Below are 27,723 nucleotides of genomic sequence, written 5' to 3'. Positions count from 1 at the left end.
TAAAAACACAAAAATAAGCCAGGCCGGTGGCACGGGCCTGTAGTCCCAGCTACTTGGGAGGCTGAGGCAGGAGAATAGCTTGAACCCGGGAGGCAGAGGTTGCAGTGAGCTGAGATTGCGCCACTACGCCCCATCCTGGACAACAGAGCGAGACTCCATCTCAAATTAAAAAAATAATAATGAATGGATAATGACACCAAGTGTTCGTGGAAAGCCTACAATATTTTAGGAAAGACCAAAACAAACAAAATAAATGGATCTCAAAGGGAAAAAACACAGTACAGTGAAGAGCCAAAAAATATAGTTTGAAAAGTTATAAATATTATATCAGCAAGATATAAGATCATATTGTGTCATGAAACAAGAAAAAGATACTATGTAAAAGTAACCATCAGAGTAAAATAAGGGCTTATAACAGAATTCTAAGAACGGCCCCCAAGGTTCCTGGCCCTGGTACAGGCCCCCTCCTCTTGACTGCGAGTGAAAGCAGTGAATGTAACAGGCTATCACTCCTGTAATTAGGTTTCTAGTCAGCGGATGTTGAATTCATCAAAAGGGACATTATCCCAGGTGGGCCTGACCTAACCAGGTGGGCCCTTAAAAAATAAAAACGATGAAACAGCAGAGAGACAATCTCCTTCTGGCCTTGAGGAAGAAAGCAAACAGCCATACTGTGAGCTGTCTACAGAGAGGGGTGGCCTCTAAAAGCTGAGGGCCTCAGTAACACTACAAGAAGAAAATCAATTCTTCCTACAACCTAAATGCACTTGGAAGAAGACCCCAAGCTCCAGATGAGAATCCAGCTCCAGCCAATACCTTGATTTCCACCTGGGAGACCCTAAGCAGAGAACGCAGCTATGCCATGCCCAGAATTCTGACGTACAGAAAGTATAAGCTGCTAAGCCTGTGGTCGTTTGCTAGGCAGCAATAGAAAACTAATACAGAACTCTGGGGAATTAAAAAGATAACCAAAATAAAACAAAGGTGAGAATATCTCTGGGAAAAATTAAGAAAACTGAAGGTTCAATCCAAGAAGTCCAACATCCTACTAATGGGCATTCCAGAACCAAAAGAACAAAGAAGGGTCAGATAAAAATTCTAAAAGAAATAATACAAAATAATTTTCCAGGCTGAAAGAGTTCATCATAATCATTGGGAAGAGATGAACACTAGCACATCATCATAAAATTTGAAAACACCAACAATAAAGTAAATACTCTTAGCAAGAGAAAAAGCAGATCACACATAAAAGAATGGGAATCAAAATGGCACCAAATCTCTCAAAAGCAACCCTGGAAACAAGAATGCTACAGAGCCATGCCTTCAAAATTCTGAGGGAAACTGTTTTTGACCTAGAATTCTGATCAGCCATATAATCAATCCCAAGCTTCTCTTTCTCAGGAAACTACTTGAAGATGTTCTCTGACAAAAGAAAGACAAGGGATCCAGAAAAATGAAGATGCAACATGGCAGAGAACGGAAGGGGTTCCCTGGAGGACAGCAAAGGGCCACAGGGACCAAGCTGCTCAGACTGGAGAATGATGGAGAGCTTCAGGAAGTATGAATCCAGGGAGAAAAAAGAAAGCTGTTGATTATTTTACACATTTTGGAAGAGTATTATATATCAAGACTGTATAAAACAGTAGAGAAGTCACAGTGAGATAACAAAAAATGAGTTTTAAAAAGTAAGTATAGAAACAAAAAAAGGTTATATAAGCAGTGAACACTATTTAGACACCCATAATAAAGTAAATATTATATAGTAATATAACCAAAAACTGTGATGAGGTACACTGAGGAGCAGAGGAGAACAGGCTTGGTGCTGGGGTGCTGAAAGATGAGAGCTGGGGCAGCTGACAAGCTTAACCCTTCACATACCCAACAGGAGGCCAAAGTACACATGAAGACAATGCATGGTGAGATAGCTCCGTCAGCCTATTCCTCAGTAACACAAAGGTAAGTACACGAAGAAAAAGCTAAAAGCTGAAAGTGACATATAAGGAGGAGTGGGTTTGGCACTTGGGGCTGTGGATAATTTGAATTTTAGTACAATTATAATTTTTAAATTATGTGCTTGTGGGATTTTGACTACAGTACTTCACATGCCCATGAGTTGCTCTGTACTAAAGACAACAAGCAGGTATGTGTTAAATAATTTTCAAATAAGCAGTCTTACCTGCTGGTTCAGTTCAATATTTGGTTGAGTAAATAGCATTTCTACTATATCTGAAATTCAAAGAGAAAAGATACCTTTTAAGAACGAAAATTAGAAGCCTGACAAATCTAGGTACAATAATTTTATAAAAGAGAGATTCTTCAGAAGAACCTTCAAGAAAATGTTAACACATTTTGTAAAATTTATAAAATAGAAACACTTAAGAATCTAAAAAGTGGAATTATTTAGGAAAATATACTTTTTCTAATAGTTTTGGCTTTTGCATTTTCATATGACACTTAGAGGAATATTTTTACATTCACTATAATACTTTTCATTCATATAACTAACATGTTTATTAGCTGAAATAAGATAGGCTTCTTTTTAGTAGACAGTTACAAATTTTCCTATAATACTTTTCATTCATATAACTAACATGTTTATTAGCTGAAATAAGATAGGCTTCTTTTTAGTAGACAGTTACAAATTTTCCTTTGGCACTGCTATTTAATTTGTTGAGATCTTCATTTCTTATTGTTGTTGAGTTTATTTCTTTTGTTATAGAGAGAGGTAGAAAAGCGGTGGGTGATAAATTTTTGTCCAGGAAGAAATACATCTAAAAATTCAATTTGTCATTATTATTGATTATAACAGAAAAAGTATCAATGGAATCACTAACTTTGGCAAATGTTGGCTTTCTCTTGAATCTAATAGTTTGCATTAAACTTAAAATGCAAATCATAAAAGCAGACCTTGTGAAAAGCTAAGCTAGAGGAGCAAATTCTGATCTTTCCTTCTGTAAGATTAGACAGTGGTTTTGTTTTTATATTACTGCTGTTTTCCAGTAACCTTTCTAAGCCTGAGAGAGGAAAGGAAGTGTCCAGTCTTTCAAGCGAGAGGGACCCATGCAGTGAGGCTGACTGACCACATTCTACCCACCGTTCTACAGAGCTTCCAGGAACAAGGCTTTTGGCCGGTATTCTAAAGGATTCAAAAAGAATAGCCAATGCTTTTCCTTTCTCATTTTTTGTAAATCTGGCTCCCGTAGGTGAAACATATTTTCAGCAGCATAGAAACATATAACAAACAAAATGTAATACCTTTGTGGCCCCCGTGGCAAGCCCAGTATAAGGCAGTGCTTCCAGCTTTGTCTAAGCCATTAACACCCACTCTGTTGTCCAAACACTCTCTCAACCAGCTCAAGTTGCCTGAAAGAATTTTACATTTACAAAAACACAAGAAAAAAAGCTTTCACTTTTTATTTTGCTTTAAAATCAATTTCATTCTGCATAAATTTCCATTTTCAATGGATTAATCAGCAAGTATTAAATTAAGACCTCCCCATTAATGCATTTATTATGGTACATTTTGACTTCCAGCTTATTAATGGAAAGTATTAACATCAATGTTTCTAATGATAGGTTAATGGGAATAGTTGCCTAAATGGGTATACTTAAGGTATTTCTATTCTGTTAAAAAATATATAGGGGTGTGTGTGGTGTGTGTGTGTGTGTGTGTGTGTGTACGTGTATATATTATTTTTTTCTTTGTGAAATTCTGGAAATTGAGGAAAAAACAATCAAACCTAAGAACAAGCAGATACTATTCATATTCATATATACAATGCATCTTCAGTTCCTATAAGAAAGGCTAAATAACCTACTCAAAGCTGCTGCTCTTACATGCTAAACTATAACTATTAATTTAAAATCCTCAGGCTAATGTCCCAAGTATCTAATTCACAAAGAATTTTTTAAATGTCAGTTTAGTCCTTTTACTTTTTCACAATCCTAACCAATAATTTCCTTGTGTACATTCAGATTTCCAAAAAATCTAAAAATGGAATGAAATGGAGCTCATTGAGGCTTTACAAAAACTCCCCATTATCTACAGCAGGGTTTCTCAGCAGCAGCCCCATTGGCATTTGGGGTTGGATTTATTGTGGGGGTGCTCCTGTGTGCTGTAGGATGTGTGGCAACAACCCCTGCCTCTCCCCAAAAGATGCCAGTAACATCCCTCCAGTCATGACAGTCAACATGTCTCCAGATATTGCCAAATACCCTCGGGGTTTGTGAAAGAGGAATCACCCCTAGCTGAGGACTACTGATCTACAGAATAAAGCCTAAGACAAGGCTGATCGTTGTTTGGTCAAGGATCTTCCCCAGGTTCATCCCTGTTGGTCATGCCCTCCCTGGCCAAACGCTCACCACACCAACGCTCTCCTAAATGCTGTACCCACCAGACCCTTCCATTCTCTTGCCCTCCAGTTACTCACCTGGGCCTCTACAGCCTGTCAAACACATTTCAATTGCTGTACTTATCATACCATATTTTAATGATCTGTTACATCTCTCTCTCCCCTGCCAGACGTTGTGCTTTGGAAGTCACAGACCATGTCTTTCGACTTGCATCTCCCCACAACAGTGTTTCTTGACTGACATTTTAAAAATAAAATCACACTTCTCTAGGGTAATAGATGTTGGGATAGACTGTCTCTGGGGAAGGCAGGGATTTAACTGAGAAGGTGCAAAGGGAACTTTCTAGGATGGCAGAAATGTTCTAGATCTTGATCTGGGTGTTGGTTACGTGGGTGTATGCATTTGTCAAAACTAATTGAAATCTGTGCATTTTACTGTACTGTATACCTCAGTCAGAAAGAATCACACCTACCTCTTTTTGCTGCTTCATGCAATGGATTGTCAATGGATTCTGCCTGCTCAGCCACTAGATTGAAAATAAAAAGTGTTAACCCAATGTTGAATTGCCACACAAATGATTTACTGAAGCCACTCATTCACCACAGTCCCCCAGCTTCAGGAGTACCAGGGCATTCAACACAGTTTCCTTTACTTAATGTGGATAAAAAGTAACAGAAAATCAAATGGATAGTTCTTGCATTAAATGAAGCTGAATTATGTGTTAAGGGAAACCAAGCCAAGCAATAAGGCAATAACATAGTAATTAACTGGAAGTATAAACAAAAACAAACAAACCTGCATACCTGAGTTAAATGCACACTTGATATTACTCAAGTATTTAATAAACAAAGGCACAAAAATGCAAAAGAAAGCATTTGATGTTCATTTTTACATTTTGTAGATCACTCTGCTTTAAAGATACCTGAAAATAATTTTGGTTCTCTTGTGTGTATTTATGTAGGATCGGATGAGGGGAGTATTTTGCTTCCTGTATTCAGAAAGAACAATCAGCATAGCTACCTGCCTCTTAAAGAAGGCGTGTTCGCTGCTGTCCTAGAATCAGTAGGAAGTGTTATTAGGAAATGGAAGAAAGAGGATTAAAACTCAGGAGCCTTGTTTATCAATTCTGTGCTCTTTTGACTTGATTCTGCTGACAACTAAACAAGTGTTTTATCTGTTTGTCCCACTTCCAGCTTGAAGCAGCTTCATGGCAGGAGCTGTGTCTCTCATCTCTCAAAGTCTCCAAACTGCCATGATAAGCATTTAATGAACATCACTGCCCTGAACATGAATGAACAAGGCCAGGTTACTCCATCACAAAAGAAAGGGCTAGTCTAAGAAACTATCTGCAAGATTGAGTTTATCAGCATTAAAAAAAATTGTTTTAAGGGTTGAAGAAAGTAAAACCATAAGCGTTTCCTTGGAAACCTTGGGTTAAGAATGCTAAAATGCATTCTCTTAGGCCATAGAGTCAGGCTCAAGCACATCTGGTGTTCATGGCCAGTTTATTAACAGGAGGCTCATGGAATGGAAAATGTCCTAGACTGACAATGACTCCATTGCTTTCTCAGCCACAGTAGCAAGCAGAAAAGCCTCAAGAACCAAAAAATTCCAAGTGAACGAAGCTAAAGTAAAACCACTCAGCAACACTTACCATAGTTGCTTGGAATTAGTCCAGTCCTGCCTTTGGAGGTGCCTTTCCACCAATTGGTATCGCTCTGGTAAAAGAAGAGTTAAATTAAGTGGTATGAAATCCAGACTGCATTCATTCACTTTTCAAATTATCTGGCTCCTAGGGAGTACCTGTTCTACAAAATGTCCATCAACCCTACCCACACTATCAAACTTCCTCACGCCCTAGCTGTGGGTGTCCGTCTCCCTTACCACTCAGTTACAAATAAACAAGCACCTGCCTGCAACAAATGGAATACGTTTCATGACAGAGTCTCAACAACCAAACAAATAAGAGATGATACGAAACAGAAGAAAACAAATTACGCTAGTTTAGACTAGCTATATGATTTTGTGTCCACAGTTTCATTTCTCTTAGCTTCGAGATAATTTTTTTATGGGGGAGGAAGTTCTAAAGATCTCTTTATCTTATCTTCATTTTGGGGGTAACTTTTTATTATAGAAAAATTTAAACTTACAAAAAAGTAGAAAGAACAATGTAATGACCATATATATACCCATTTCCCAACTGCACAAATCATTTATTAATGACCAATATTGTTTCATATATGCCCCCACGACGTCCCTCCCCTCCTGGATTATTTTAAAATAAATTCTAGACATCATATTATTTCATTTGTAAATATTTCAGTATGTATTTCTGAAAGACACATACTTTTTGAAAGGCAACTATAATGCCATTATCACAGCTTAAAAGTTTTTTCCAATAATAATTCCTTAATATCATCAAATATCTAGGTCGATACTCAAATTTCCCAACTGCCCCATAATTTAGGATTCAAATAAGGGCTATACAATATGATTGATTTGTCTTTAAGTATCTTTTAATCTATAGGTTGTCTCTCCATTCTTTTTTATCTCTTACAATGTATTTGTTGAAGAATCCAGTTGGTTTGTTCTGTAGTTTCAACCTCTATGGATTTTGCCTGTTGTATCCCTGTGTTATCATTAAGCATGTTCCTCTGTTCCCTGTATTGCCTATAAATTGGTCATCAGTTCTAGAGGTTTAATTAGATTCAGCTTCAATTTTTTTTGGCAAGGCTATTTCCTAAGCAGTATTGATTTCTTCCATTAGGAAATGCAAACTATCTAGTCAGCTTCTTTTTGTAATGTTAGTAGCCCTTGATGATCATTGTCTAGATCCACTATTTCCTAGAGGCTGCAAGATGGTGACATTCTAATTCTATCATTCCTTCTTCATTGAAATAACCTGAATACCTCTTTAAACAAAAACTTCCTCATCAACTCTCAGATTGCCCAGATAAGAAATTCATAAAGAAAACACAGAATAAATGGTGATTCTTTCCCTTAACAGTTGTCAGAATAAAAACCTGATTTCCTAGCATTCTCTCATGCTGACCAATGAGATTTGTTCAGAAGTAACATTAGAAACTCATAAATTTAAATGTATTTAATGTGTTTCAATTCTTGGAAGTTGTTGCCCTAATTGATGCTCAAATTGTCCTATCTTTGGCCAGTGGGAGTCTCTTCAAGTTCGTTCCCAAGTCCTTTCAGTGTGACCCTACTGTCTTTAGGAGCTTCCATGTTTTCTAATAAGAGGATGTTCTGGGTTTATCTTGTACCTCTGCTGCCCCTGACTTGGTACCAGCCATTTCTCAAAGAAGCCTGTTCGTTTCAATGGAAAATAACATATTATTATTGGGTTGGTCATTTTTCCTAGGCCCTTTCAAAGAACACAGCAGGGAATATTTTTGTTTTATTTTAGATAAAATACAATGTGATCCTTGCAATTCACATGAAGGAATACAGAGTTTTTCTTAAACTGTCATTAATCTTACATCTGTGTATCCTTTTTGCCATGCTGAAAATCCGTTAGCAACATCACCAACCTAATGACTCATTTGCTCTAAACCACAATACACATGCAACAATCTCAGAATTAGCAATACCTACATTTCCCTAACAAGGGCATGATTTAAAACAATTTACCCTTTTTTGGCCAGTTCTTTTTGTCCATATATATATCTATGGACAAAATACATATATATATATATATATATATATATATATATATATGGACAAAATACATATATATATGGACAAAATACATATATATGTATATATGGACAAAATACATATATATATATATGTCTTTCATATATATCCATATTCTACTATGGATGTTCAGTCAAATTGCTGAGTTTTAAACTTGGAATATTTCCTCTCTGTGTGGTTAGGCCAATTACCAGGGTACAATTAAGTTCATTTGATTCATTCTGCTTTTAATTTTTAGGGATTGCTTTTTACTTCAATTTTTAACCATGTCAAGGTTTACATCAGTTCAAAGTCAAATCCACAAAACAAGGTATAATTTTCTAAAAAGTCTATCTTCCATCTATGTTCATTATACCCTATTTCTCTCCTTCCACCTAGAGAAAGGATCTTTACTCTTCATAGAATAAAACTAAATTTTACTTTGCAACTCATCTTTCAACTTCTTATCTGAAATTGAGAAAAACAAGTGTCTGCATGTATGTGTGAGTACACATACACTCTCACCCTTTCCTAGAAAACTGAGGATATACTATCTACATTTTCTGACTTTGCTTTTTTTTCACTTAAATTACTTCATAATAGCATATAGAGATATTCCCCGTTTCTTTCTACAGCTGCATAATATTCTGTTTGTGGATAGACCAAAGCTTATTCAACTCTTTTCCTATTGATGGAAATAAGGGCTATTTTCAATCTTATGCTACTATCAATTGTGCTAAAATGAACAGACTTGTACATATGTATTTCTATGTACATATACATTTAAATAACTTACAAAGTTATAGCTACATAAAACAGTCTTTATATGTGGTATTACAAGATGTTATCTGGACTTACCATGTCAGTAATGTAGATAATATCGCCTTCCTCAAAGTATAATTCATCTGGCTAGAAGAAAAAAAAAAGTTTGACTCCATGTGATTTTTCATGAATTAGAATATAGTAATTATATAGATTCAAAATTCTATCATATTCTAATAAACAATGTGGTTTTATAAACTTAAATCAGCACATAAGCCATATAATAAGACACTACTGAAAAATTAACACATGAATAGACGGCTAGATTTTTTTCCCATGATGAACTTCAAAGAATAACATATATAAAGATTCTCCACACACATCTTGCATTCTTCTACAACCAAAGCAAGACATTTGTATATCAAAACAGAGTATTAATAAAACTTCTTCCTTGTAGAAATTCTAAAAGGTGGTACACATTTTTTCACAAAAATATAAATGTCTAGAATTAGAGTCATGAAAAACAGCCAGAAGCTTGATTTTCTCTTAAACAAGGCCTCAATCCTTGAACACTTTAAGATCAACATCTGCTACCTGCTCATTTTGAGAAAATCATTATCCTAGCTCTTCATGTTCAGGGAGAATGAACATTTTCTGTATGAGAAAAGTTAATATGTAATTCAACCATTAATAAGGCTAAAGAGCTAAAAGATATGAAGCAGTAACTCAGCCAGTCCAGAAACCCCAAGCAGCTCTAAGGAGTTGGCTAATTACACAGACCATATGTGCTCTGGCCTGTACCAACCAAATGTTCTAAAAACTTTGAGGCCAGGTGCAGTGGCTCATGCCTGTAATCCCAGCACTTTGGGAGGCCAAGGCAGGTGGTTCACAAGGCCAGCAGTTCAAGACCAGCCTGGCCAAGATGGTGAAACCCCGTCTCTACTAAAAATACAAAAATTAGCTGGGCATGGTGGGGGATGCCTGTAATCACAGCTACTCAGGAGGCTGAGGCAGAGAATTTCTTGAACCCGGGAGGCAGAGGTTGCGGTGACCTGAGATCACGCCACTGCACTCCAGCCTGGGTGACAGAGCGAGACTCTGTCTCAAAAAACAAAAGAAAACAAAACAAACAAACAAACAAAAACAACCAAAAAACCTTTCTGAATAAAGATACACATTTTAAACATCTTTTGACTATCAGTAGATAACACTTACCATGACTTTATAAGTAAGTAGGGTGATGCCTACTGAGAGCAAATTTCAGGTGTTAGGAAATGTTTACATCATCATGGTGGATGAAAAATGTAGGACACAAATTTCACATGTGATAAGAACACAACTATGCATTAAATAGACACAAAAATTTCCAAATTCTGTCATGAGCATGTGTTGCTTTCATATTTCAGGTGGGAAAAATACTTTTAAAAGAAAGGCTTTGATATTTCTGATTACAATTACTATTCCATATAAATCAAAATTATGCTAGTGAAACAAATTACTTCATCCAGCCAGGCGTGGTAGCTCACGCCTGCAATTCCTGCACTTTGGGAGGCTGAGGCGGGCAGATCACTTGAGGACAGGCGTTCGAGACCAGCCTAGCCAACATGGTGAAACCCCATCTCTACTAAAAACACACACAAAAAATGTGCCAGGCGTGGTGGTGCACACTTATAATCCCAGCTACTCGGGAGGCTGAGACATAAGAATCACTTGAAACTGGGAAGCAGAGGTTGCAGTGAGCCAAGATTACGCCACGGCACTCCAGCCTGAGTGACAGAGGAAGACTCTGTCTCAAAAAAATTTTTTTTTAAATAAAATTAAAAATAAAATATTTCATCCATTCATTTTTCCATTTGTTTACCTCCTCTCAGTATCAGACTAGAGCAGTAAATATGATTCTGCACTAGCAATTTATTTAGTTTTAAAGCTGATCTACATTCTTATTATAACTATTTCTCCATGAATCTAAATGAAGGCTATTATCAGCAATAACATGCTTTAAGCAACCATAATACATGAAAATACTTAGATGCATTATGCATCCAAATATAAAAATTAGCAAATGATGATTATTGATGCCCCCAAATGGCTAAAGTCCTTTAAAAGGTAACTTTCTGAAATATATATTGCTTTTACACTTTGATTTGCACAGACTAGTCTTACACATAGCACAAATAGTTATATGTACTAGACCTTGTAATATACATTTTGATATTATTTGAAATAAGTTTTTACTTTTTTTGTTGCTTGAATTTGGGAAAAAAGAAATTAATGACCACTAATATTCTCTCAAACCTGCCTCGAAAATGTTCTGATGATCGATCAATGACCACTATTACTACCAATATGTGATAGATATAGAAAGTGATTAGGTAAACAAACTATTTCCTTTAGTATTTATTTGATGCAAACTGGATCACTCCCAGAGAGGCCAGAAAGATGACTCTCTCCGCACGCAGCATCCCAGCTGGACTCAGCAGCCACCTCTGCCCCAACCTCCCGCCCACATTAAGGTTGGCCTTTGCTGCCAATTTTAACACCGTCTGACTCTCTCACCTTTAGATGGTGCTAAGGCCTGGGAGGGGAGAATGAAGGAAGAAGAGTGTCAGGAAAATAGGATATGTGGGCTGCAACATTTTTCTGGAGGAACTTTTCATTTCCTGGAACTTGAAAGAGTTCAGTGCCTTGAAGAAGTCTGTCCCATCTATGAGCCGTCCTGGGCTGTTCTTACTGAGTACATCTCCCAAAGTTAATCTCACTCAGTTATGTCTCACAATAAATCCTCCTCAATCAGTACTTTCAAGAAGTGAAGAAGTCATCTTTCTCTACAGTTTGACCCTCCTTCTAAAATCACAAAAGTCAAATCTCCCTAAATTTCCATATTTAATAAAATCACTCACCCTTTAAACAAACAAACAAAACACATTATGAAAAAGTACCAAACTAATACCACACAAGCATGGTAACGAGTCTTTCTTATAAAAATAAGCAATAAAGTCAGGGGGAATAGGGAGTAACTGTTTAATGGGTATAGGGTTGATCTGTGGGATGATGAAAATGTTTTAGAACTAGACAGAGGTAATGAATTGTGAATGTACTAAACACCACCAAATGATTCACTTTAAAATGGTTAATTTGGAAATAAGCCAGGCACAGAAAAACAAACATCGCATGTTCTCACTTATTTGTGAGATCTAAAAATCAAAACAATTGAACTCATGGACAGAGAGCAGACGTATGGCTACCAGAGGCTGGGAAGGGTAATGGGCAAACCTGGGGGGAGATGGGGATGGTTAATGGGTATAAAAAAAATTTAGAAAGAAATAATAAAACCTATTATTTGATAGCACAACAGGATAGCTATAGTTGATAATAATGGTACATTTTTAAATAACTAAGAGTATAATTGGATTGTTTGTAACACAAAGGATAAACGCTTGAGGGGTTGGATACTTAATATCCCATGATGTGATTATTCCACATTGCATGCCTGTATCCAAACATCTCATGTGCCCCATGAATATATACACCTACTATGTACTCACAGGAATTAAAAATTTTTTAAATGGTTCATTTTATGTTATGTGAATTTTACCTCAATTTTTTTAAAAAAGTAATAAAGCCCAAAATAGTCAAAACTCTTAATGTCTTTCAAGTAATTCTCATCCTCTGTGGTTTGGGAAAGTGCATCATTTGAGAAAGACCACTAAGTGCCAGTCGCTTCGACACCTCTCAGTGCTATTTCGGTTTTTGAATTAATGGCTGCCGTTCAATAGTGGTGTCTGCCACAAGCCACCCATTAGGTCAGACTTGTTTTTCAACTGAGGCAATGAGAACAGGCAGTCCATTTCAGTCAGGCAAAAAGTGACCTCATTTTTTCATCCCGAGAAATTACAGTCGACAGTTTATTCTCTTTTAATCCATAGCTCCCAGACACGGAATGCTACTACTCGTAAAATGTCTTCTTCTAAAGAAACTAGGGACACGTTTTCCTAATCTAGCTAAGTACCAAATTCTTCACAGTGTTGGTGGCAGTACATGCAACACGGTAATTTCATTATTTTAACAACAGATTTCACCTGCAATATTCACATTTTCCATTAAGAAACCACTAGCAGGACACCTGATCTAAATTGTTCAATGAGCACCTACTTTTAAATTCCCAGCATCACAGTTAGGGAACAGAAATGGGAAAACAATAACATAATGAAGTATGCACTTCTCTGTTTCCAGCTTTTCTTTGTTTTTTGTTTTTTGTTTTTTTGTTTTTTTGAGACGGAGTCTCACTGTCGCCCAGTTTGGAGTGCAGTGGCACGATCTCGGCTCTCTGCAGGCTCCGCCCCCCAGGGTTCATGCCATTCTCCTGCCTCAGCCTCCGGAGTAGCTGGGACTACAGGTGCCCGCCACCTCGCCCGGCTGATTTTTTGTATTTTTAGTAGAGACGGGGTTTCACCGTGTTAGCCAGGATGGTCTCGATCTCCTGACCTCGTGATCCACCCACCTCGGCCTCCCAAAGTGCTGGGATTACAGGCGTGAGCCACTGCACCCGGCCTTTTCTTTGTTTTTTAACCACATTCCTCCTTTCCTCTCTCCTTGAAGAACAACAAGGTATCAGAATAAGTAGGCTGTTGTCCACTGGGATGTTACAGCAAAGAGTACACACTTGGTAACATATATTCCCATTCCATATATTCTTGGTAACATATAATTCCCAAGGCATTAATTTTGTTGGTTTATGCAAATATATTTTATGAAAAGTTTAGAAAAACTGATATACTTTTGAAATTTTTAAGATTTGTCAGTCTGAAGCCCCCAAAATTAATAAAAAGAGAAAACAAATTCTCCACAGATGTTTTTATTCAACACTTTATAGTATATATTATGTGCCACGTACTGGTCTGGGCATTCGGAAATATTAACTAATTTGTTCCTCACCAAGAACACTATGAAGTGGGTGCTATTCTTATCATCATGTTACAGATGAGAAACCTCTCCAAGGCCATAGAGCAGGTACATGGTAGAACCTGGACTTGAACTATAAGTCAGATTACGGAGTCCCTGCTCTTACCCACCACCTGTGCTTTCTCTCATACAAAAGGCATCACACACAGCCATTATTGGCCATCATGGTGTCATGACCAGATTAACAGCTGGCCACCTTGGAAAATATCTGTCTCTATCCACTCCCAACTGCCCTACCCCTATAGTACAGTATAACAAAACCAATGGCAGCATATTTTACTTGCAAAGTATACTTGACCTCATTTGGTCCTCACAACTCACTAGGCTTGGATGGGTCATGGATATAATCTCTATTTCACAACCAGGCTTAGAGAAGTTAAAAAATCTCTACAAATCAGAGTGAGTGGCAGGGCTGGGCTCCTATCTCAGCTCTTAAGATTCCCAGTCTCCTTCCTCTACACGTGGCTCTATTAACCTAGTGCAGCCCAGCAACCTTTACATGACAGAGCAGGGTCCTGCTGGTTTCCCTTTGGAAATCAATGCACCTCCTAACACAGGAAATTCTGTTCCCTCCTCATCAGTCTGTCTTGACACTCGTCAATTCAGTCCAGCCAGGTCTGTGGTTGACACTTTATTAAAAGGAGCTGGGTGAGAAAAAAGAACCAAATGGGGCTGGGTGGTGCCAAGACACCCTTGCCTTTAAGCAAGACAGATGAGAAATGGGTTGGCAGGAAGAACCAGGAGCTACCTAGCGTTCTTCCTGTTCAATGGATCCCCAAGACTGGGGTTGCGCATTGCTGTCCCCATCTCCTGAGGGGGAACAGGAGCTTAAAACTGGACCCAGGCCTGCCTGGGGAGCTGCACATGCCAGCAATGTCCCTCAGAGCCCACCTCAGCCTTTCAATATTGCCTGGTCCCAGTGACTTCGAGGAGGCCAGGTCAGCTTAGGATATGCTGTGGTGTATCTATCCCTCCAGAGAAGATGGCTGCTGGTCAGAGGGGAGAGAGAAAGACCAAACAGCTTCCAACAGAAATTCTCATTCAGAAAAAGAAGATAAGACTAACCTAGTTCTGGAATGAGATTCAAAATTTAACAATGGGTATGGCATGGCACTTAACCAGTCAGGAAGGTCTGTGGGAGCTAGAGGCTACCTGCTATACCAGACGCTACCCCCTTCATACCTGAATTGAACGGAGCTGAACAGGGGAGAAATATAGAGGCAACAGGGCTTGAAGTGGTCATTACTGACTGTAGCCTATAATCCTTGGGACTAAAAATATTTAAAATACAACATTTTAAATATAGAATATTTTTTAAAGCCTAAAGAATTAAATGTATATTCTCCTGTATATTCAATAATAACTAAGATTTTTTTTAAAGCAGTGGAGAAACTCCATCTTAGAGTAGAATTGGAAGTAAATAAATCAATACACAACCCATCAAAAATATCTGTTAAATGTCTATTAATATAGCAACCACTATTCCTTCGATAGTAACAATTACTCCTTAATAGTAATAGCAGCTTTAGGCAATTAATCTCATTTAATTCTCACTAAAACCTGGTGGGACTATTATTATCCTCACTTTACAGATGAGAACACTGTGACAGAGAGGTTCAGTAATTTCCTCAAGGTCACACAGCTGCTCAAGAAGTGGAGCTGGTCCTGAACCCTAGTGTGGGCTCTGAACCCAGTGCTACCCTGCTTCCTCAGACGTTGTGCCTATGAGCAGGACTGAAATACCACATGTGGAAGTTCAGAGGCAGGAGAGGCAGTCCACCTCCAGCTGGAGTGGTCAGAAAAGTCTTTACAGAAGAGGAAGTATTTAATGTGAGCTTGGAAGGGACAGGGCCATGGGTCTAGAAAGGGTTGAGAGATAGGTTCTACTGTGAGTCACATCTAGATGGGATAGTTCAAGAACAGGAAGGAGCAGAGCACAGCAGGGCTGGAATAGGGGCTGGACTATATAGGACGACATCTTTAGTCCAATAAAAGGTTGAAGCAGTTGGTGGAAGCAAAGCCACCTTTGAGGAATGCCAATCTAGCTCAGACGACAGATGGAATGGAGGAGCTAAGTCTGTAGGCAGTGAGGAAAGGCATAACCAGGTCATGAGGAAGCAAAGGGGAAGGAAGAGGTCGGTGAGAAAGGACAAAGGCGAAGACAACGAAGCATACGAAGAGAGGAGATAGAGTCAGGAGTCACCTCCAGTCTCAAAACAAAGTAAATGCAAGTCCCATTCTAGATTCGAGGAGGCAGCAGAGAATGGTCTGTTCATTGAGTGGCCCAGGCTGGCACCTGACCACCCCTCACCTCCCTCACTTTTATCCCTCTCAGGGTCATGCAACCAACCAGGACACAACTGATAAGGACAAGCAGAGGCATAAAATGATAGCGCTCCCCGTGAGCAGGGCTTAAAGACAACAGCCCTGGGCCTCACACTTCCCTGTTATAGGCTCTTTGTGCCCTCTCCCTACCTCAAATTCTTACGTTAGAGTCCAAACCCCCAGTACAGACGCCCCTGACATACGATGATCCAACTTAACAATTTGTCAACTTTACGATGGGCTTATGGGGGTATTAAATGCATTTTTGACTTATGGATTTTTTTGTCTTACAATGAGTTTATTGGGTTCATCATAAGTTGAAGAGCATCCGTACTTCCATATATGACTGTATTTGGAGATAAGGACTTTAGAGTTAACTAAGTTAAAATGAGGTCTTTAGGGTGAGCCCTAATCCAATGACTCATATCTTTTTTTTTTTTTTATTAAGACGGAGTCTCACTCTGTCGCCAGGCTGGAGTGCAGTGGCGCAATCTCAGCTCACTGCAATCTCTGCCTCCTGGGTTCAAGTGATTCTCCTGCCTCGGTCTCCCGAGTAGCTGGGATTACAGGTGCACACCACCACACCCAGATAATTTTTGTATTTTTAGTAGAGATGGGTTTCACCATGTTGGCCAGGATGGCCTCGATCTTCTGACCTCGTGATCCACCCGCCTCAGCCTCCCAAAATGCTGGGATTACAGGGGTGAGCCACCGTGCCCAGCGACTCACATCTTTATAAGAAGAGGAAATGAAAACACAGACATTCAGAGGAAAGACCATAAGAAGACATGGAGAGAAGTCTGACATCTACAAGCCAAGGAGCAAGGCCTCAGAAGAAACCAATCCTGCCAACACCTTGATCTCAGTCTTCTAGCTCCTGGAATTGTGAGAAAATAAATTTCTTTTGGTTAAATCACCCAGTCTGTAGAACTTTGTTATGGCAGGCTCAGTAAACTAACTCTACCCATTCCCAATCCCTCACCAACACAGGAGAGTTGTCAGTGGAATCTCTTGGTGAGAAGAATAAAAACCCTACCTTTCTTGTTCCAGAAACATTTCATGGACAAAGTCTTGGGAATACTGTCTGAATATGCACACCCCCATGTTAGTCTATTAGTGGCTACCATTTTTTGGTGCTCACCATGTGGTAGGCCTTCAATATTCACCCCACTACATGCTCACGGCATGGTTCCACTGCAGAATGGTATCCCCACTTTCACATGAGGAATCAATGGCAGCGAGGTAAGAAAATTCACGCAGTAAGTAAAAGACAGATTTGGGATTTGAAGGCAGGCCCTGGTCTGATGGCAGTAAACTGATGCTCAGTGTCACTTGTTCTGTGTGACCTTCTGAGTTGCCTCTAACTTTGGGGACAGCAGGGTCTGGGGCAAATCCAGGTGAAGCAGGCAGCAAGCTGACTGCCCACAGAGAGAAAGCTCTGGTCCCTAGCATATATGAGAGAAAACTCAATGATAGCAGGTTTCCCCTTGATATGGTTTTGCTGTGTCCCCACCCAAATCTCACCTTGAATTGTAGGTCCCATAATCCCCATGTGTTGTGGGAGGGACCTGGTGGGAGATAATTGAATCATGGGAGCAGTTTCCCCCATATTGTTCTCGTGGTAGTGAGTAAGTCTCACAAGATGTGTTGATTTTATAAGGGGTTTCCCCTTTCACTTGGTTCTCATTCTCTCTTGTCTGCTGCCATATAAGACATGCCTTTCGCCTTCCGCCATGACTGTGAGTCCGATAATCCTCTCTTTCTCTATAAATTACCCAGTCTCAGGTATGTCTTTATCAGCAGAGTGAAAACAGACTCATATACCCCTTCTCCCCAAGAAACCTTCTTGGTTTCTTTCCTTTCCCTCCTAACTGTCTCGACTCCCTGCTTCACCATCTAGTCACTCCTGTATCAAAACCATCTAGTCACCTCCAATCTTACCCAGAGCAAAATCCAAATGAGATCCACAGGCCCTAAATGCTCTGCCCTTCCAGTCCACCCCAACTCTCGGAAGTAGTCTCCCACCACCCTCTCCCATGTTTGCAACTTTCCAAGCCATGCTGTCTTCCCTGCTTTTTCTATTCTAGCACCCACCAAGGATGCTGCTTGCACTTGTTGCTCCCTCACTTCCTTCAGGTCTCTCCCCAGATGCCACCTTCATAGAAAGGCCATCTCTGAACATGCTATTGAAGACAGCACTCTTTTCTCCATTAACTTCTTTGCCCCTAACCCTCCTTATTTTTCTCCAGAGTACTTAGCCCCTGACAGTCACATTCATTTGTCTGCTTACTCTCTGTCTCTCTCCACTGGATGCAAGCTCTACGAGACCATCCTTTTTGTTGTCCCTGCACTAGTCACAAGGCCTGGACCAGTGTCTGGCATATAATAGGCGCTTAATAAACCACAGATAAATGGACGGATACCGGAAACTACAACAATGGAAAATGCACACTGCAGAGGAATAAAAAATTGTTCTGGAAGGTTAGCAGTAGGTATCATTATGAGCTATTTTGAGGTAGAGGGTCAAGAGGAGAATGAAGGAAGGTTAGTATGAAATTCAGAAGAAAGATGACTAAGACAGGGTCGCTGTGCTTTATATGCAAGTCACTTGTCAATTTGAAAGCAGGTGGTGTCACCATGTAGGGAGAAGCTTTACAAGACAGACATGACCTCAAGATGCAGAAGACATGCAAATCAGCCTGGGACTTAACTTGCACAGCTCTGGACCCAACATCCATTCCTGAGAATTACCTAGGCCTATCAAAGAAAAGGCAGACCATTCACACCAGAGGAAATGTCTAAATAAAATCATCTTAGGTTTTTCTGTCAATTTTAGAAGTTAAAAACTGAACACTTACAGTTCTGGGTTCAAACGTATACAGGGCTCTGAAGACTTTAACTTGCCCTAAAAAAGGAAGAAAAAACAACGACTGAATTTTTCATTCCTGAATTTGCTCTTAATAGCATTATCCATTATATCCTTCAGAATTCCCTAATTAAAAACCCATGTGATCAAGCAGAACAGAGGATACTAGAGGCTGGAAAGGGTAGAGAGAAAGGAAGGACAGGGAGAGATTTCCTAAAGGATACAAAATCACACCTAGATAGGAGGAATAAGTTCCAGTGTTCTATACCACCGTAAGATGGCCATAGCTAACAATTATTATATAGTTCAAACAGCTAGCAGGAAGATATTAAATTTCCCAATACAAAGAAATGATAAATGTTTAAGATGATGAAATGCTAATTATCCTGATCTGATCACTATACATTATATGTATCAAAACATCACTATGTAGCCCATGAATATGTACAATTATCTGTCAATCATAAAATAAATTTTAAAAACATATCATTATATATCAATGTGACTACATAGAAAAATATATAAGTAGCAGCAGCAACTACTGTCATTATAAAAACACTGACTGAAATATCTCTATCCAAGAAAAAAAAAGCCTGTGGGAGAATGGTACTTCAGAATTGAGTGCCTTTTCCACATATGAGATATTTTTTAATATTTCTTAAGTGAATGTAAGAACAGACACACACCTCTGAAAAATGACTTTGCTTCCTTCTAACAGCAAGGAGCTACATAATTATTTGTGCTTAGGTTCTGTCCTATACAGAGTCCTTCCAACCCTGAGATCTAAGTTTAAAAATATAAACATGACCATCTTAACATAAACAAATCCTTAATGTGATAATCTACACTGGTTTAATATTCTTAAATCAGTGGGTTGGAATTCTATATATTCCAAAAGAAAAGAAAATACCACGGAGGGAAAAAAAAAAAAAAAAGGACCCATTGGAGAAACCTATGATTCCATTAAGTCCCAAAACAGAAAAGAGGCAACAAGGTCACATGCCTGAGAGTTGTCCTCCTTCCTGCCAAACAATACTTCCTCCTTTCTCTCTTCGTGGACTGCATTTCCATAACACTCCGGACTATAATCACTGATTTGCTACCTGTCTCATTTGAGGGCAGGAACTCTAACTTGGTCAATTTCCCAGCACCTAACTGGCACATAGTAGAACTTAATAAATGTTTGCTAAATGAGTATAATCATCCCTCAGTATCCAAGGGCACCGGTTCTAGAACCACGATGGATACCAAAATCCATGGATGTTCAAGACCTTTATATAAAATGGCATAGTATTTGCACATATATAATCCTCCCATATACTTGAAATCATCTTTAGATTACTTATTATACCTAATGCAATGTACATACTATGTAAATAGTTGTTATATTGTAATTTTTATTTGTATTATTGTATTATTATAATAATAATTATTATTATTTGAAACAGATTCTCACTCTTTCGCCCAGGCTGGAGTGCAGTGGCACAATCTCGGCCCACTGGAACCTCCACCTCCCAGGTTCAAGAGATTCTCCTGCCTCAGCCTCCCGAGTGACTGGGACTACGGGCACCTGCCACCATATCCAGCTAATTTTTATATTTTTAGTAGATATGGGGTTTCGCCATGTTGGCCAGGCTGGTCTCCAACTCCTGACTTCAAGAGACCTGCCTGCCTGAGACTCCCAAAGTGCTGGGATTACAGGCATGAGCCACCATGCCTGAACAATATTGTTATTTTTTAGTATTTTTCCTGAATATATTTGATTCACAGTTGGTTGAATCTGTAGATGTGGAACCAGTGGATACAGAAGGCCAGCTGTACATAAGTAAATTAACAAACCCAAACAGTATAGGAAAAAAGCCTATAGATAGCAAAAAAAACAAAAAACAAAAAAAAACAAAAACAAAAAGGGGGGTCCTCTTTTAATAAAATAAATAGATTTGGAACAGATATCAAAATAGAAGGACTATCTATTTGATAGCTATTTAAAAGCTTTGGGAGGCCAAGACAAGTGGATCACTTGAGCTCAGGAGTTCGAGACCAGTCTGGCCAACATGGTGAAACCCCATCTCTACTAAACATAAAAATTTGCCGGGCATGATGGCGTGCACCTGTAGTCCTCGCTACTCAGGAGGCTGAGGCAGGAGAATAGCCTGAACCCAGGAGTTGGAGGTTGCAGTGAGCTGAGATCACGCCACTACACTCCAGCCTGGGCAACAGAGCAAAACTCTGCCTCAAAATAATATAATAATAATAAATAAAAGCTCAGTTGCAGCACTAGAAGAATGTTATCTTCTAGTTGGTTATCTAGGACAAGAAAATAATGCAGAACAGTGGCCTCCAAGGTGGGATACAGGAAGACTACTTCAGAAATTATTTACATTTTTATCTTTCTTATTCTTTTCTATTCCTATTTGAACATGTTTTATGATATAACACCATAGAATAATATACATACAACTTATAAATCCACATGCGTTTATATAGACTGAATACTCAAAAACCTTTTGTGGATCAATTGTAAGCATTAAGAAGACAAGTATTTTTGTTGTTTTATGAATGAGACACCACAGTGCCTGGCACATACAAGGCACTCAATAATTAATTATTTATGGAATGAATGAAGCATGAAGAAAGGAATAGATGGAAGCATGAATTTTAAAAGGTCTGAGGCCAGGCATGGTGGCTCATGCCTGTAATCCCAGCACTTTGGGAGGCCAAGGCAGGTGGACTGCTTGAGGCCAGGAGTTCGAGCCCAGCCTGGCCAACATGGCAAAACCCCATCTCTACTAAAAATACAAAAATTAGCCAGGCTTGGTGGCACACACCTGTAGTCCCAGCTACTCAAGAGGTGGGAGTCATGAGAATCGCCTGAACCCGGGAGGTGGAGGTTGCAGTGAGCTGAGATTGCACCACTGCACTCCAGCCTGGGTGACAGAGAGAGACCCTGTCTCAAAAAAAAAAAAAATTAATATTAAATAAAAATTTAAAAGTCTGAAACCAGTAGTTTACAACAGTACTGTCTGACATAACTTCACACAATAATAGAAAAGTTCTGCATCTGTGCTAGTCACATGTAGCTTCTGGGCATGAGAAGAATGGTTCATGTGACTGATAAATGGATTTTTAATATTATTTTAGTTAATTTCCCTCATGTTGCAGGTTTAGAACATCAGAAAATGGATTGACTTAATGTCCATTAAAAGGGGATTATGTAAATACACTCTGATTTGTCCACAAGACACAGTCATCTTAAAAAGAATGCTGCACATTATTCACAATAGCCAACATAGGAGATCAACCTAAGTGTCCATCAATGGCAGAATGAATTTTTAAAATGTGATACACACACACACACACACACACACACACACACACACAATAGAATACTATTCAGTCTTAAAACAGAAAGAAATCCTGTCATTTGTGACAACATTAATGAACCTGAAGAACATTATGTTTTGTGAATTAGCCAGGCATGGAGAGACAAAAACTGCATGATTTCACTCACATATGTGGGATCTAAAAATGCTGAACTCATAGAAACAGACAGTAATATAGTGGTTGCCAGAGGCTGGCGGGTAGGGAGACTTGGGGGGATGCTGGTTAAAGAACACAAATTTCTGTTAGACAGCAGGAACAAGTTCAAGAGATCCATTGTACATCACGGTGACTACAGTTAATAACAATGTATTATGTACTTGAAAATGCTGAGAGTAGATTTGAAGTGTTCTCACCACGAAAATATAATGTAAGGTAACACATGTTAATTAGCGTGATTTAGTCATTCCACAATGTATGCATATCAAAACATCATGTTGTACACCATAATGTATACAATTTTTACTTGTCCATTAACAAAAAGGGTTGCCCAGCCTGGACAACATAGCAAAACCCCATCTCTACAAGAAATACAAAAATTAGCCGGGCATGGTGACAAGCACTTGTAGTACCAGTTACTGGGGAGGCTGAGGTGGGAGGATGGCTTGAACCCAGAAGGCGGAGGTTGCAGTGAGCCAAGATTGCACCACTGCACTCCAGCTTGGGCGAGAGAGCAAGACTCTGTATCAAAAGAAAAAGAGACAGAAAAAAAAAAAGAATGTTGCAGACAGAACCACAGACACTGACACAGAATATAATCTATACACAAAAAAGCAGGTTTAGAACAGTAGGCAAGTACCATCCTGTTTATGTCAACAAAACACACACAGCCATTGAATAAGAGCACCAATTGTGGGGGCATCATATTCTACTTGACATTTACTGTTTACATTCATTACGCCAAGTGTGTATTACCTTTATAATCAATGAAAACAGTAACAGTGTGATTTGGGATTGGGAGGGGGAATCATTCTTCTAAACATCTTAATATAGAAGAGCAGCTCAGATCCCTGTTACAAGAAAACACTCTTTTCACCATCAGAATTCCAGGGCCACATCTCTCCTGCTCTACTAGGAGGGGCTTAATAGGCACACACAAAAGTAGAAACTTTTTTGGGTCTGGAGTTTGTTTTTCACTCATATAGACTGAAGAAAGGAAACACCAAGCGGAAGGAGGAGCTGCCAGGAAAAATACAGTATTTTCTGCTGACTAGATTGTCTCTCTGAGAGCAGAGATTAGTTATCTTGATTACTTCGAACTTTCCAAAGAGAAGTTATACAAGGAAGCAGTCCACTTGTGACCAAAATCAATAATGATAGAACTTTCTAGTTCCTTTGAGGGAGGGCAGCGATGAGATGTGTTATGGCTAATTTTGGAAACAAGATCCCATGCGAACTAAATGGGTTTAGGTGAAATTCAACAAAAATTACAGAACCTGAAAACAAATATGTGGGGTGTGACTAAACCACTGATTTTTGTAATTGTATCTTTCATGATCATCTTACTTAAAATGTTCACAACTGAAAGTGGGAGATTTATTTGCATTTTGATTTATACTAAACAGTGAACAGCAGGCAACTCCTTAGGCTATTATGCAAATGAATATTCTATCTGTTGTAGAAAACACTTTTACATACACAACCTTATTTATTGCTTAATGTTGGGACATTAGCCTCTTGTCCCTTTTCATCCATACGTTATAAAAGTTCTGGGATTAATTTATTCCATCCTCAAAATTGAGTCAAATGGAAATGAAAGAAGGCAATAGAAATAGCCTCAGAATATGAAAGAAATGCATAAAGAAGAAACACAGATGACTTTTATGATTACTGTTTAACAACCCTGGATACTATTCTTCTCAAGAAAACAATAATAATAATACTGAATTCATTGATCATTTTACATCATATTTATTTCAATTTTGAGCAATGTTCTATAGGTCTATATATTTACAGAGTATCAAGGGGAAGAAATTAGAGTACTCTGTGTTTCTGTATTATCTTCCCTGCAAACATCCTTAAAAAAAAAAAAAAAGCAGTAGGCTGAGCGTGGTGGCTCATGCCTGTAATCCCAGCCAGGCTGAGGTGGGCAGATCACAAGGTCAGGAGTTCCAGACCAGCCTGACTAACTTGGTGAAACCCTGCCTCTACTAAAGATACAAAAAATTAGCTGGGCGTGGTGGCACGCACCTGTAATCCCAGCTACTCAGGAGGCTGAGGCAGGAGAATCGCTTAAACCCAGGAGGCGGAGGTTGTAGTGAGCCGAGATCGCACCACTGTACTCCAACCTGGGGAACAGGGAGAAACTCCGCCTCAAAAAAAAAAAAAAAGCAGTAAACATCTTAATAGATCACCAAGAGGAAGTACTGATCAATTCCAAATTTACTTGTTCTTGTGTATGCAAGGAGGCTAAGTTAGATGCTTTCCTCGGGCTCCCTCAAGCTTGATCATTTTCTCATCAAAGTCTAGTGACATATAACAAAGAGGAAAAATGGAGCTCAGAAGACTATATAAATAATCTGAAATTACCCTGGAATTCAACTGAATTAAGGTTAAAATGAGGCCCAATCTTTTGTCTGAGGCTTTAGGTGAACCTTGCATGAACCAGCACGTATTAGCACTAAGGATCTAAGCAGGGCTGGTCTCTTCACGTAAGCAAGATCAGCACAGCAGCAGCAGCGGTGCACCTGCTGCCTCACTTCACTGGCTCCTCACCTTGCCAGTCCCACCCTTCTCTGTTCTGTCCAACCCCACCCAGTCCCTGAAGAGAAGGGTGAGTCCATTAGTCATCAGCCAAACACTGTATTTTCCTCTGGAGTTGGGATGACCCTAGGCTTCCATAAATGAATCCCTGTTCATAGTGGTAGAGGCAGGGCAAAGACAGAGAGAAGGGTTCTGCAACAGGATATTCTACAGGCAAAGGGTAACTAGGTGAAATTTCTGCTCTAAGTTATGCAAACAGAGTATGTGTCAGCTCATTTTTGAGGCCCTGAAACAGCACTTAGAAGGGCCTGGGGCTTACAAATTTGAGCAAAGAATTTCTAATCTATTTTATTTCCTGTTGGTGAAAAACTGGAGAAGCCTCTAAAGAAAGCCACTCAGATATCATTAAAAAGGGATTGGGGCCGGGCACAGTGGCTCACACCTGTAATCCCAGCACTTTGGGAGGCCAAAGTGGAGGACTGCTTGAGCCCAAGAGTTCAAGACCAGCATGGGCAACACAATGAGAGCCCAGCTCTACAAAAAAAATTTAAAAATTAGCCAGGTGTGGTTGCGGTTGGTACACACCCATAGTCCCAGCTATTCAGGAGGCTGAAGTGGGAGGACTACTTGAATCCAGGAGGTCAAGGCTGCAGTGAGCCATGACTGCACCACTGCACTCCAGCCTGGATGACAGAGTGAAATCTTGTCTCAAAAAAAAAAAAAAGAAAGAAACTGCTCACTATAAGAGACAGATACACAGATATACGATAAACAGCAAGAGGAATGACTATTTAAAATATCAGCCCCTGGCCATCTGTAACAGATAGACTATTTCACTTATGTCTTTTTAAGAATGTTAAGAAGTGTGAGACACTTAGATGGGCTTCACTTACAATGGCTATGATAACTACTACATACTCACTCTGATGGCTAAAGTGAAAAATACTGACAATGGGATAAATCAACTGTGGTGTATTCAGACAATGGGATATTATTCAGCACTAAAGAGAAATGAGCTATCAAGCCATGAAAAGACATGGAGGAAACTAAAATGCGTATTACTAAGTGAAAAGTCAACATGAAAAGGCTATGTACTATATGATTCCAACTATATGACATTCTGGAAAAGGCAAAACTATGGAAACAGTAAAAAGATCAGTGGTTGCCAAGGGTTGGGGGAGGTACAGTTGAAAAGGCAGTGTACAGTGGATGTTTAGGGCAGTGAAACAACTCTGTATGATACTCTAATGGTTTATTAGAGTATCACTGCCATTACGCATTTGTCCAAACCCATGGAAACCACATCAACAAGAGCAAACCCTAACGTAAACTATGGATTCTGGATGATGATGATGCATTGATGCATCAATGAAGATTCATCAATTCTAACAAATGTCTTTTTAAGAATGCTGTATCTGGTGAGGGATGTTGATAATGGAGGGGCTACACATGTGTGGCAGCAGGGGTATATGAGAAATCTCTGTACCTTCCACTCAATTTTGCTGTGAAACTAAAACTGCTCTAAAAAAAATAGTCCATTAATTTAAAAACAATACCAGCATTGCTAAGCATTATAGAACAAATAGAATTCCCAGATACTGCTAGTGGGAGCGTAAACTAGTACAGCCACTATAGAAAATTGTTTGATGGTAGCATTAATTCATTGTTACTAGTCTTAACATGCCTTGAGACCTTAAGTTGCATTTTTGGGAGTGGAACATAACTAGAAATCCCTTCCGGTCATCTTCCGTAGGACGAAAATATTGCATACAAAAATAACCCCTCCTCACTGTTTCACTAATCCCAGAACACAGTGAGTCACCTCAACACTTTTAAACTGAAGGTCATGACCTATTAGTAGATTGAGAAACTAATTTAGTTGACTTTAAGAAAATTAAATGGGTCAGAAAGACCAGTGTACACTATACATAATAGAAGAAATTACGGTTCTGTGAAATTTTGTCTTATTGGGCATGGACAGGTAGATGGATATTTAATTAATAAATTTACCAAATACACATTTTTTGGCCTAATGCCAAATGACCAAATGCTAAAATTAATATTTGCCAAAGCCAAATGTGGCTTTAACAGAATGAACTACTGGGATACAAGAATAAACCTGAAACCTGGCCGGGCATGGCGGCTCATGCCTGTAATCCCAGCACTTTGGGAGGTGGAGGCGGGCAGATCACTTGAGATCAGGAGTTGGAGAACAGCTGGCCGACACGGTGAAACCTCATCTCTACTAAAAATACAAAAACTAGCCGGGCGTGTTGGCGGGCACCTGTAATCCCAGCTAGTTGGGAGGCTGAGGCAGGAGAATCTCTTGAACACAGCAGGTGGAGGCTGCAGTGAGCCAAGATTGCACTCTAGCCTGGGCAAGAGAGTGAGACTCCACCCAAAAAAAAAAAAAAAAAGAATAAACCTGAAATTTTATCCAAAAAAATAATTAAAATTACACTCTTACTAAAATTCCGGTAGACTCACTTTAAAAGTTTGATATAAAAGGGCAGAAATGGTAATTCCTTGGTACTGTTAACTACAGCCTGATGGGACTTCTGTAAAACTAAACAAATCCTCTCTCTAAAACAAGGTCTGTAGAAAAAGCAAGATGTTTTTGCGCTAGCTCTGCCAGAGTCACTGCTGCCGGAAGTGACGCTGCCAGCACATTAGTAAGCTATCCT

At 39.2% G+C, this 27,723-nt stretch overlaps 1 protein-coding gene across 1 annotated transcript in view; it reads right to left on the bottom strand.

Annotated features, from left to right (window-relative positions):
• The window catches only part of OSTF1 (osteoclast stimulating factor 1), a 58,256-nt gene that overhangs the window by 10,589 nt on the left and 19,944 nt on the right, over nucleotides 1-27,723 (bottom strand). The window contains exons 2-7 of the mRNA XM_034967554.4: nucleotides 18,948-18,994; nucleotides 8,899-8,949; nucleotides 6,008-6,071; nucleotides 4,826-4,879; nucleotides 3,256-3,363; nucleotides 2,177-2,226 (exon numbers count right to left, since the gene is read on the bottom strand). Coding sequence (XP_034823445.1) covers nucleotides 2,177-2,226; nucleotides 3,256-3,363; nucleotides 4,826-4,879; nucleotides 6,008-6,071; nucleotides 8,899-8,949; nucleotides 18,948-18,994 — 374 coding nt within the window. The remainder of the gene's footprint in view (nucleotides 1-2,176; nucleotides 2,227-3,255; nucleotides 3,364-4,825; nucleotides 4,880-6,007; nucleotides 6,072-8,898; nucleotides 8,950-18,947; nucleotides 18,995-27,723) is intronic.

The sequence above is a fragment of the Pan paniscus genome, chromosome 11, assembly GCF_029289425.2.
Source record: "Pan paniscus chromosome 11, NHGRI_mPanPan1-v2.0_pri, whole genome shotgun sequence".
NCBI lineage: Eukaryota > Metazoa > Chordata > Mammalia > Primates > Hominidae > Pan > Pan paniscus.
The sequence above is the reverse complement of the archived record's forward strand: the minus strand, read 5'-3'. Positions and strand labels throughout refer to the sequence as shown.